General features: G+C 42.4%; 1 protein-coding gene across 9 annotated transcripts in view; it reads left to right on the top strand.

The window, feature by feature from the left end:
- The window catches only part of enah (ENAH actin regulator), a 189,357-nt gene that overhangs the window by 165,528 nt on the left and 10,923 nt on the right, over nt 1-12,906 (top strand). For 6 of the 9 annotated variants that reach the window (XM_034162717.1, XM_034162716.1, XM_034162713.1 and 3 more), the window contains 6 exons: nt 1,836-1,985; nt 6,288-6,610; nt 8,647-8,780; nt 10,756-10,804; nt 12,410-12,461; nt 12,549-12,615. In XM_034162717.1, the coding sequence (XP_034018608.1) occupies nt 1,836-1,985; nt 6,288-6,610; nt 8,647-8,780; nt 10,756-10,804; nt 12,410-12,461; nt 12,549-12,615 (775 nt within the window). Of the gene's footprint in view, nt 1-1,196; nt 1,986-6,287; nt 6,611-8,646; nt 8,781-10,755; nt 10,805-12,409; nt 12,462-12,548; nt 12,616-12,906 lie in introns of all 9 variants that reach the window. The other 3 variants (XM_034162718.1, XM_034162719.1, XM_034162712.1) reach the window with 2 other exon arrangements.

Below are 12,906 nucleotides of genomic sequence, written 5' to 3'. Positions count from 1 at the left end.
CACAGTCACGTTCATCCACACGAGGTGCACAGCTGCACACCAGGGGCAACTTGGGGATTTAGGACCTTGCTCAAGGGCACTTTAGTGAGATTGCCTGTCTGATTGAGGATTGAACTGAACACCCTCTGGTCCTGAAGCGTCTTCTGTAACCTGCAGGCCACCGCTTCCCCTAAATATAACCTAAATGTTCTCCAGGTAACCCTGAATCATACCAGTTAGCTGCTCAGACACTGTCACTAGTAATTCCATCAATTTCTGGAATTTACGTTTTAATTGTAGGCCTTGCTCTGAAGGGGCACCTTGATAATAGCAGCGTGATATTATTATTGTGCTTTTTAATAATATTAATAAGTATTTGCAGTGCACCCCGGAAAGTATTCGCAGTTCTTCAGTTTTTCCACATTTTATGTTACAGGCTTATTCCAAAATGTAGTGAATTAATATTTTTCTCTGTCAAAATTAAACTAAATAGAAAAAACTAAGAAATCACGTGTACATACGTATTCACACCCTTTGCTCAATATTTTATTGATGCACCTTTGACAGCAATTCCAGCCTCAAGTCTTCTTGAATATGATGCCACAAGCTTGGTGCACTTATCTTTGGGCAGTTTGGTCTATTCCTCAAGCTTCATCAGGTTGGACGGGGAGCGTCGGTGCACAGACATTTTCAGATCTCTCCAGAGATGTTCAGTTGGATTCAGGTCATCCCCAAAAACATGCCCACAGCATGATGCTGCCACCACCATGCTTCACTGTAGGGATGGTGCCTGGTTTCCTCCAAACATGACACCAAAGAGTTCAATCTTTGTCTCATCAGACCAGAGAACTTTTTCTCCTGGATTTGGTGTCTGTGTCCTGCTCGGCCTGAACGAGGTTCCGTGTGATCAGGACTGTTTTGTGCCTCGCTGTTTCTCCACAGCGCTAACTCCTGCACGCTAACATCATAGACGCGCCTCTGCACAAGAACCTGCGCACATTCCGGAATAAAACCTTGGTTTCGCTCTATGCTACTTTTTCCTGCTTCATCTGCCCCCTTGTCTTTTTTCTTCCCTTCCTCCTTCCTCCTGTCTCCTCTGACCTGCTGTCTTTCCCTCCTGTTTGCACGCTGGCTGCCTCCTTCCTGCCTTTTTTCCTTCATTTCCATCTGGTTTCGTCATTGACGTCGGTCGCTCCTTTTCTCTATCTGGCATTTAGTCTTTGAAAGTTCCCTGTCCTCTCCCACGTCTCAGGAGTACAGCAAGACATCTTCCACACCCGTATCTCCGTCCACTCCCACCTACCCAACTCCCGCCACTCCATCGCTATCCTCCACCACGCCCCCGACTCCACCTCTCAGGCACTCGGCCTCCCGATTTGCCACCTCCTTGGGTTCTGCCTTCCACCCCGTCCTGCCTCACTACGCCACGGTCCCGAGGCGGCAGCAAGCCTTTCCTCAGGCCCCGTCTCTTGCCACAGCACCCGCCCCTGCTCCACCCAAATCTATAGTGTGGTCTGCATCCAATTTTACTCCTCTGCCCCCCTCGCCCCCTGTTATGATCAGCAGCCCCCCTGGAAAGGCAGCAGGTCCTCGCCCCCTCATCCCCATCGCTGCCCCTTCCCCTCTAACGCAGAAGCCTCTTTCGCCGTCCCCCAACGGCCCCCCCATGTTCCCCGCGCCATCTCCCGTGACCATCCCTCATAGCCACACCCCTGTCGGTGTCACCTGCCCGACCCCACCTCCCCCACCAACCCCTCCTCCCCTCCCTTCCCCTGTGACACTCCCTCCCTCTTCCTCCTCTGTCTTGTCTCCCCTCTCCTCATCCCAGGCTCCTGTTGTCCCCTCTCCCTCTACAGCGCCCCCTGTTGCTGCAGACGCCGCTTCTGCCTCTGCTGACCACCTCTCCCTTCCCGTGGGTCTGGGCCTGTCGGGGCCGGGAGAGCTGGAGACAGCCACCAGCCCAGAGTCCCACATGCTTCAGGGGCGCGCCTCTTCTCAGCCCCAGGGTAAGACTCTTGTCTCTCGCTGCCTTTCACCTTCTTTCTTTTCTGCTTCCTCGCTCACTGCCTCTCTTCCTTCTTTCACTGCCTTCAGCTCACAAACTAACAGCAGGACTTTTGAACTGTGTTGGATCTTTGTTATAGAACTTTGCACAGCCCGTAATGCTAGGGGTGTTAGATTTGGGTTTGCTTTGCCTCTGACAGTCCAGGTTTGTAGACAATAGTTCCCTGGATTCAACGGTGTAAAGGTTTGAAAGTAATTTAATAAAAACACTGAATTGATATACTTATCGAGATGATGGTCTGTACTTTTGCATGGCTTGAATGCCCCCTGGTGGTGGCTGCATGAATTAATATTGATAATGGTCTTGATAGTGGTGCACGTTCTCCATCAGAGGAGGGCACTTCGGTTCCTCAGGGGGCCACAAGAGTAACAGAAAATGTTGTGGTGGGTCGGACCAATATACTGAACTCAATTCTGTTCCATATTAATTTTAAAAAAGCAGGAAATTGTATTGTTTTGTTAGTCTGAGTAAACACACCAACATTATGCAATTTATTCTGTCGAAATTCCCCAAAACAGTAGTGAACAAACCAGCATTTAATCAACTTCATATGAATGCTGTTAATATTATGCTTTTAGTCAAACCACCTCACTTGCTGTTTTTCAGTTCCTTTTTTTTTTTACAGCCAGATCATAATCTGTTCACCGTCTATCTTTTTATAGAAACCCTTTTGTGGTTGCGTCCTTGGATTTAAGGTAAAACAAGATGCAGACAGTTAAAAAAAAAACAAAAAAAACAGTGATTTTATATTTCACTCACTAACCATTGCTGCTCTTTTCTAATGCAGCATCATATTATAGAAAGACTTTAACCTACACATTATTTAAGTACTTCAGGATAAACACATTTTAAGGGGGCAGCTTTTCTCCAGCTTTTACTTCATTCAACACCAATTAAAGTCTATTAAGCTAAATAGAAGAAACTTTTTTCAAGCTTTTATTTGCTGCTGTTTTCACAAATTAATTTTAATTTGACCTTTATTTAACCAGGTTAGTCCCATTGAGATCAAGATCTCTTTTGCAAGGGAGTCCACCTAACCTGCATGTCTTTAAATGTGGGAGGAAACCAGAGCAGCCAAAGGAAACCCACAAAAACATGGGGAGAACATGCCAACTCCACACTCCAAACTCCACGCCTTTTCTATAAACTACATCCTTGCAATGACCTCTGGTGGTTATTGCATGATGTAATGTACATAATCAAAGTATTCCATGTACAGACGATAAACTGAATAGTATGTTGGTTTGTGACAAACAATGTGACAGTTTGGTGGAATTTTTTTTTTGGCAGTGTTTCTTTACAACTCTTTTCAAATGTGTATATGTACCTTTATGGAAAGAGCTTTGATAACTTCACAGTATTTATCATCTGGCCTGTAATTGGTGGGTTTAGGAGTTGACAGAAAGTATCTGATTGCAGTTCTTATGTTGATCACCAACAGACTTGGTATGATTGTTTAGCATCTAAGTGGGCAAAGGCCATAAGGGAGGTGTTATCGTTTTTATTTCCTCTGTACACTGAGGGACCACAGTTGGCAGTACCGTATGTCTGATGTGTGTGATTGTTTTGTTTTTTTCTTCATGATCCATTTTCTACACCACACCATTTATCCATCCTGGACAACTGATCAGTGGTACCAAAGGCTCCTCTGAAGAGACCGGTACCAAAGACATCCAGTCATGGCGTTGCATCACAGGCTAGGGTCCAAGTCTCACTTGATTTTGGTTGCATCCGGATCACAAAAATACACCTTTGAGCTTTGAATTTGACCATTTAAAAAAATGTGGCAAAATTTGCATAGTTTTTTTTTGGTTTGTTTGTTTTTTCCTGCAACTGACAAGATAATAGTTAGTGCACTGGAAACAAAAGCCAAACATCCAGCAATATGTCCTGGAAACCTTTTATATTGACCTGCTTTCACTACAGTCAAAAGTAAAATGTGAGTTTTAACATTTATGCCCAGTTTATCTGGATGAGCCCATTATGTGGCTCGTTACACGTTTTTGTCAGAAGCGAGTTAAAAACTACGACAACCACTAAACTTGTACGCTACAATTTCCTTTTAAGTGTGAAAGAAGAAGAAAAATGTGAATGTTAGTATAAATGAACATGAACACTTCCAAGATTCAGTTTTATTAAGTTTTTGAAGTTTTTCAAGCCTCAAATCATCAGCTGTGACACTAATAAACTATTTTCACCATGATGTAACTCCATGTTTTGCTGTGTTTGAGTTTGTACCACATGCATGCAGATCGTGACCTAAATTCAGCCGCTGCACACACTCCTGCGTTCATCGTATCGTCTTCATTTGTTACATAGTCTGTCCAGTGTTTACTGAAAATCACTTCCTGGGGGTTCTTATTGGATCAGTCTGACTTTTAGAACAGTCACACGTAGCCCACAGGCCACCAGCTAAAGGGGTCAGAATTTAGAATTTGTATAGAGTTCTTGCAGGAAGTGGACATCAGGTCAAATCTTCCCATCACACACTGTCATCCCAAACTGGTAGTACTTTATTTTTATTCTCACACACACACACACACACACACACACAGTTTCCTGTACGGGTACCAAAGTGAGGTCTGGGAAAATGCCCACTGGGAGTGAGGACCACCCTTTCTGCTATACTTAGAAATAAACTGATGCTGCTTTTAAACTCTAGAAGTGTCTCTAAGTCAAGTTCTCACCTCAGATTTTGAAGAATCACTTTGAGAGGATCATATTTACAGCTTTTGGAAGCCTTTTCATTAAAAACCTTGTGAGGACCAGCCTAAATGGCCTCATTTTCAAAAATGGTCCTCACTAAACCGGTCCTCTACCCGCAGTGATCCTCACAAAGATAGCAGTACAAACACACACACACACACACATATATTTGAATGGTGGCTGGGGTAGGCCATCCAGAGATGGGTGTGGTATTTGTGCTGGAGACCCTCCTGTCCTGTGCACCAGCAGCTTTTCCTGTATATTCGTTTTTTGAATTGTTCTGTAATTTGTGTCTGTATCATGGCCCAAGCAGAGGGTCACCCCTTTGAGTCTGGTCTGCTTCAGGTTTCTTCCTCAGAGGGAGTTTTTCCTTACCACTGCTCCTCTGGGGGTTACTAAGGTTAGACCTTACTTATGTGAAGCACCTTGAGGCAACTCTGTTGTGATTTGGTGCTATATAAATGAAAATAAATTGAACTGAAATTGAATTGAATTAAAAACTGAGGGTTGACTTCTCTGGTCAAGTCAGGTTGGATGTCGGCAAAACTGATTCTCAGGTGTAGTCAAGGTTTTTTCTCAAAAAATGTAATATGAGGGTGACGGCTATGGCGAGGGGGCGGAGCAACCAAGTATGTGGTCTAAAAACCTCCTCCAAATCGGTGCATTTCTTTAAAACTGTCTGATGGTCGATCGACCACGATCAGAATCTTTTTGGAGTAATTGGAGTAATCCCCTATTGCTCCTGGTGTGTAGTGAGTGCCTTGTATGGCAGCACCCTGACATTGGGGTGAATGTGAGGCATAATTGTAAAGCGCTTCTGCATCTGATGCAGATGGAAAAGCGCTATATAAATGCAGTCCATTTACCATTTTCCATTTAATTGTACCTTTTCTAATGATCAGACACATTGTCATGTGGTGTTGATGTAATCTTTTCTCGGGAAAAAGATCGTTCTTAGGAAGACTTTGTGTTGTTTAAGCACGTGGAACTTGGGGTTTAGAAGGGGGGGGGGGTGCAGCGCCTCAGTTACCCGGTTTAGAAAAAACCCCTGATAATGATGGACAAGGTTCTTCCAAATCTGTGCAAAAGTCAGTCATTCTGTCTCGTTAAATGTACACTGAATGTCAACCCCCCCACACCCCGACCCACTGACCCCAGTCAAACGGCATGATGAGCAGAATCCGCCCCGCTGTGATTTGATGTCGCGTGCAGTCATCGTTCATGAGTATTCCATGTTTGCTTTTATTTTGGGTTTTGTCTCATTGTTACTCTTCATGTGTCTGAATGCTGCAAACAAATAATAAAACCTGCTTTTCACTTTCAGTCGTGATGGTTTGAAGCTCCACCTGGAAAAACAAGTCTGTTGATTTGAGAAGAGCAGGAAAATGAGATTTGCTTGTTCTAAACTTCGTGTTACGCCACAGATTTCCACTGAATCAGAAAAGTGTTTAGATGAATTTATCATAAACAAAGTGTTTGTGAAAAATGACTGTTTGAACTGACTGTCTCTGCCCCTCCCCCACTCACTCTCCAACAGACATGGTGCAGACGCCGGCGTTGAGCACCCCCACTCCCCCCCCGCCGCCCCCCTTGCCTCCCGGCTCCACTGTGACATCTGCCCCTGCCAACCCCGCGGCCCCGGCTGGCCACCCGCCCCCGCCTCCCCCGCCGCCCCTGCCTCAGACACTGGCTCTCGGTGGGACCCCGCCTCCTCCGCCTGGCCCGCCTCCTCCCCCCGGAGCCCCCCTTCCTCCACCAGCACCTCCTCTTCCCATCAGCCTGTTCTCACCTGCTGAGGACCGCCCCCTTTCAGGCCTGGCCGCCGCCCTCGCCGGAGCCAAACTGCGCAAAGTGGCACGGGTAAGAACGTGATTGGTCATTTCATCGGCACAATTAACTCGCACAGTCGCTGAGCGCACTCAGACTCACACAGCGTAGCCTTTTTGTTATTATTGTTAAAAATACTTTTAAAATATTGTGATCACATGAACATGTAGAATGGCATATTTAGACATGGGTAAAGGTGTTTTGTTTTAAATAAAGCTTTTTATCATCTTTTTAGCATTGAAATAAATTATGAATGTGTGATTGTAGTTCAGACTAAAGGTCGTCCCAGGTCCAAATTCCAGAACTGAGCTGAAATAGAGCCGTAGAACTGTATGAACCCAGAAGTGCTTATATATATATATATATATATATATATATATATATATATATATATATATATATATATATATATATATCACGGCAAGAAGGTCATGGGTTCTGTGTGGAGTTTGCATGTTCTCCCTGTGTTTGCGTGGGTTTCCTCCGGGTGCTCCGGTTTCCTCCCACATCCAAAGACATGCGGGTTAGGTGGATTGGAATCTTTAAAATTGTCCTTAGGTGTGCGTGTGGGTGTGTCTGTTTGTTTGTCTATTTGTGGCACTGCGTCAGACTGGCGTCTTGTCCTGGGTGTACCCCGCCTCACGCCCTATGACTGCTAGGATAGGCTCCAGCCCCCGCAACCCTTAATTGGACTAAGCGGTAGAAGATGGATATATATATATATATTCTAATGTCCTCCAAAAACACCCCAACTAGACCCAGTTACCTCTCAAAAATGGGAATGTTCTTGATAATACATCCAAACAAACAGAAAATAAACCTTCAGGTGCCAAAATGATGACAATGAATCCAACAGAAAGGCTGACAAACTAAAATAGGAACTAATGAAAGATGAGGAAGAAGTTCAAACTTAAAGCCTTTTAAATTTCACAACATGGACTAAATGTATTTTCTGTTGAAATCAAAGTGTTATAATGTCGGTTAATTTTTGAAACCTGTTGTAAAGTTACAACTCATTTTAATGAAGAGAATATATTCATCTGGAGTTCAATTTCATAGTGAATATTTTAATTTCTTTTCATGGCGTCTGCAGGAGGACATGCATGTGTGCAGGCATCAGGTTTTGACATTACTGGAAGTCACCTTTGACCTCACATGATGCCCGTGCGCGCTGTCTCGTAAATCACTTCAGAGGTTTTATCTGGTTACGAAGCAGCATTTTTAGATTTAGAAATGTTTATTTCTTACTAACTTTTACAAAATATATGAGAAACATATTAGTTTATGCAGAAATAAGCTGTTTGGGAGTGTTTTCTGTCATGTTGGAATGTTTTGTTTGAGCAAGCAGCCAGCTGATGTCACCGTGCCTCTTTACTCTGATTGGCTGTCATTGTGTCTCTTGTGCACATTGGGTGAATCCCCTATGTGATCTATGACCTCACAGTCATAGACTGTTCGGGTCACTACCTTAAGTAGTTCAAGGTCATCTATTCTTTTGAAATTTTCCTCTTGAGGGGAACTTTTTAGCAGCTGATGCATTAAAGTTCTGATGTCATTGTTTGTCGTCATATGTCCTTTTAATCTGATGAGGTGCAAAAATTTGTTGATTTAAAATTTATAAATTGAGGGGATCAACTCAGGAGTTTGTTTATTTATCTTGTCACATGCTGATGCTTTTTCGAAGCTGAGGGAAATCGATTTTGACACACTCACAGTAATCCTGTGACCTTTTCACATAAAAGGACCTAGAACTTTGAAAAAGTGGGTGAACCCATGAGAGAACGCTCACTTTCATAATTGATGCTCGATTGTCGTTTGGTGCTTGTGCTGTCGTCCATATCTTTGATTGCTACCACGTCTCTCCTCCACGCCGTCATAATTCACTCTGTGCTGTCGACACAGACGCGTGCAGATCCACACAACAGAACAAGACCAGGTCCCGTCTAGACCGAGTCAAATTTAGGGTCAGTCTGTCTCAGAGAGCCATGAAGACCACCAGCACAGACTGTAAACTTTAATATTTGAAGGTATTTGAGTGTTTAATATCTCGCCTGTGATGTTTCTTGCAGAGCGATGATGCAGGAGCGGCTTTGGCAGCAGCCGTGTCGGGAGCAGGAGGGGCCAAATGTGAGAGCCGTGGAAACGGGCCTCTCCCAGGAGGAGGCGGTCTGATGGAGGAGATGAGCGCCCTGCTGGCCAGGAGGTGAAATTACATCCCATGTTGTTTTTGGAGTGGGTGTAATCTCAGACCAGGTTCATGAAGTCTGACGTGAAATGATGTCAGGCCAGTGCTGCGCAGAAGTCTTAGGCATCCCAATGTTTTTGGAGTTACCGGGTTAGTTTATCAGCTGAAGCCCGTTATGAGAAATCCGATGAGCAGACCTCAGATTGTGAGCAGTGCACTGTTTTCTCTGGCACATGAATACTGTTGATCTGGCTTGTTTTGTTCTTTTACATCTGTACACGTGTAAAAGTGTCAAATCAAAAATCCAGATGTTTTTCAAACAAGCAGATGTAGTTAAATCGTTTAGAGAAAGGAGACTGTTTTCTAAATGAACAGAAAAATATAAATATTAAATTATGAATTATTGTTATAAAATCATCAATTCATAATTCATCAATTACTTGAATACATTATTTTTACTTAATGACAGTAATTTAATACATAATGACAGTAATTTATATAAATCTAAATGTGTGCAAATGGTGAAGGAGGAGAGAATTATTTTTGAATGTTTTGCAAATCTGACAAATCCCACATAAGGACGGTCCTGAGGGCGGAGACTCCGTGGTGACTGACGCCGCTGGCATGAAGTATTGAAAATAACAGTTCATTGTAATTGGAGAGGAATCTAACTGACCAAATCATGATGACCTGGTTTTATTAATTATCATAATACTGATGAGCATGTAATCATGTCAAACAGGATTTTCTTTATTATTATTATTGTTGTTATTGCTGGATTATTTCCATTGGATTGTTGTCATGGAAACCTGGGGTTTGACAGATGCTTTTGTGTGATCAGGGCAGTCCTGCCAAAGAAGTTTGTTCTTGTCATGTTCACACAAACTGAGGTTTTTACAACGGAAATGAAGTAAAACTTGAGAAAAATGCATGATTCCATGAAGACAGCAACAAAAAAACAGCCAGCAATAGTCAGTTAATAAGGAATTCATTGATAAGATGCTCTGAGGGATAGTTTAACAAAAATAACTGTTTAAAGGTAACAGATTTTATTTATTTGCAGTCTTTATAGTGAATTGTCTAATTTTTATTATTTTTTTCCAGCATGTATGAATACATTTACTTTTTTTTTTTCTAGCCTGAGATTTCTGCACAGGAGTCTCATTTTAAAGACAGGGAGTTTGATTTTCTTCAACAAATGAACAGTTTGGCTGATAAGCATCTACAGTTTTTAATCAAACATGATTCCATGTCCTCGTATCAGCCTCTTATTTCGGGCTGTGACTCTGAAGCGTCACTGCTTAATGTGACCTGATTGATTCGTATGTCCACACACACACACAAAAGTTTTGTATGTCTGTTTATTTCTTTTATTATTCACAAATATTCTCCTTTCCATCCTGATCAAATTGTCAACTTTTACTGAATATGTTGTGGTGACCTTTTGAACCCTGCAGAGCTGCGTGTGGCAAATTGATGGTGTAAAAGTGCACATCTGAAAGAGGCTTTACATAGAAAATAAACACACCAGAAAGTGTTCCCAGCGTTGGCACAACACATTCCACAACTCGGCATAATTACAGGAATGCTGAGCCGTAAAATCCGCTGCTGCCTAAATGCAGCGTGTTCTGTCCTGGTCACAAGTATATGTAACCACCTCCCCAACCCAATTTTTTTTAAGTACAGAATTTTAAATATGTCATGCAAATGAACCAATTATCTGTTTGAGTGAGTGTGCAAGAAAGAAACTAGTGAGGATAGCCACCGACACCCATGACAACTCTGAAGGAACCATGAAGCTGTGACTCATGATGCAACAGAAAAAAAAGTTTCATTATGCACAATTTCTCCAATCACAGCCACAGAAGCCTGGAAACCCTTCAGAGTGGCCTTGGTGATTTGGTGGCTTCCCTCACTAATCTCTTTCTTGCACAAGCACTGTGTTTTTGAGCATGCGATAATGCTCACTCCTGTTGGACTGTTTGTGCTGCAGGAGAAGAATTGCTGAGAAGGGCTCATCACCTGAACCTGACCAGAGATCAGTAAGTATCAGGCTGTCTGCCACGCCCACTTCCTGTTTGATTCAGAACATCCTTCTCAGTTGAAATGCACAATAAGTCTTGTGTGTCACGCTGCACGGCCGTCATCATGCACAATGACAGTCATACATTACTGTGTGTAAAGACTTTCATGATTCATAGTTTTGAGCTGTGACTTTTTGCACATTTTTTTCACACGTTCATTTTTTTGCACATTTATTGCAAATTTTCTAACTTGCACAGTTTCAGATTTTTAGCTGTGTGCTTGTTTGTTACATTTACAAATTTTGGTATTTTACAGTTTTGCCTGAAGCTAAATTCAGAATTTACGTTTACGTTTCCCTCAACTCACTGGTCTCAACATGAACTCAGGGTAAACCTAAATAGTACAGCAGATAACAGAATATTTACAGAGCATTCCTTCAAATGGTGATGCAAGGACCAAATTCAGTACAAATACTCCTTAGACATTACAGTTTAAAAAAAAATGGACTGTCCACTTGAATTTTCAATAGGCAGCCAGGTAGAGATCAATTGAAGAATTACACAGGGGTCAAAATTTAAAAATCCTTCAGTCTTATTGAAAACCATACCACATTATTTGTCTGATTATAAAGATTCCAAAAAGGTATAGTTTGGACTATCTGTAACTGAATGTTATAGAGTTATAAAAAGGAATAGTTTGCACCCTGCATCATGCTTAGTTATCATGTTACGGGGTAACATATGTCACATGTCATAGAATCCAATGTACGCTGACCTTGTCTGAACTTTACTTTGGAGACCAAACATTCAACACAATCAAACCTATTCCATTTATTAATCCTATTGGTGCAACCAATAATTTGCACCACGTTTTACCAAAATTGAAGCACCTTTAAATTGTGACCCCACTCCCATCTCTGGATGCACCAGCATGGACTCCCATAATTTACTGTATATTCGTACTGTCAATTGTGTCGGTAGCATGGCCCAAGCAGAGGCTCGCCCCTTTGAGTCTGGTCTTCTTGAGGTTTCTTCCTCAAATCATTAAAGGGAGTTTTTCTTACCACTGTCACAGGTGTTCTTGCTCTGCGGGTTGGTAAGGTTAGACCTTACTTGTGTGTAGCACCTTGAGGCAGCTGTGTTGTGATTTGGCACTATATAAATGAAATAAATTGAACTGAATTGTACAAACTGAAATTCACCTTTGTCACCATTCTTAATGTTTTCACCCCATAACTCCATAACATTCAATTACAGATAGTCCAAACTATACCTTTTTGGAATCTTTATGATCAGATGTATCATGTGGTAAAGTTTTCAATATGATTGGAGCATCTTTTAATTTTGAACCCTGTGTAATTCCACAATTGATGCCTACCTGGCCGCCAACTGAAAATTCAAGTGGCCAGTTGCTTTTTCCAAGAGTAATGTCTGAGGAGTATTTGTGCCGAATTTGGTGCTTCTGTCACCATTTGAAGGATTGTTTCAGTTGTCTGCTGCACTAAAGTTCTCACAACAATTTAAAAGTTGGTCTAATAATAAAACGCTTCACTTTTTTCAGTTTGTTGTTAAGACATCTGATTGCAACTCAGCTGTGACCTTTAACCTGTTTGTGTCTAACAGGAAGATGGTGAGATGAACAACACCCCCAAAGTGTCAGCCTGTAGCACCCCAGGTGGGTGGGAGAAATTCATATCCACCAATCAGTTTCATTTTAATGGGTCTGTTTTTCATAACTCTGCGGTTGTGTTTTGTGCGGCAGACATGCCCAGGAAGCCATGGGAAAGAACAAACACCATGAACGGTAGCAAATCGCCAGTTATCGGCAGGTACGTTAAAAAAAAGTCTGTTTTATCTGAATGAAAGCAGGAGCTGGATGCTTCATGAATATATTTTTGCATCAGCTTCAGCTAGATTTTGCACGATACTGGAGCCTAACCTCATCAGAGCGCATGTTGCACTGAGTGTGTTGCGCACAGGTTTATTCCAGTGTAAAGGATTAAAGTGGGTGTGTGAATGAGGAGAAATGGTCGGTTGATGTGGCGTGAACGCTGAACAGTTACAACAGTAATCAGACCATCTCAATGGAAACGTCTCATATAAGCTCATCAATCAGAACA

This window comes from Thalassophryne amazonica, chromosome 21 (assembly GCF_902500255.1).
Source record: "Thalassophryne amazonica chromosome 21, fThaAma1.1, whole genome shotgun sequence".
Taxonomy (NCBI): Eukaryota; Metazoa; Chordata; class Actinopteri; order Batrachoidiformes; family Batrachoididae; genus Thalassophryne; species Thalassophryne amazonica.
Note: the sequence above shows the minus strand (reverse complement) of the source record. Positions and strands in the feature narration are given on the sequence as shown.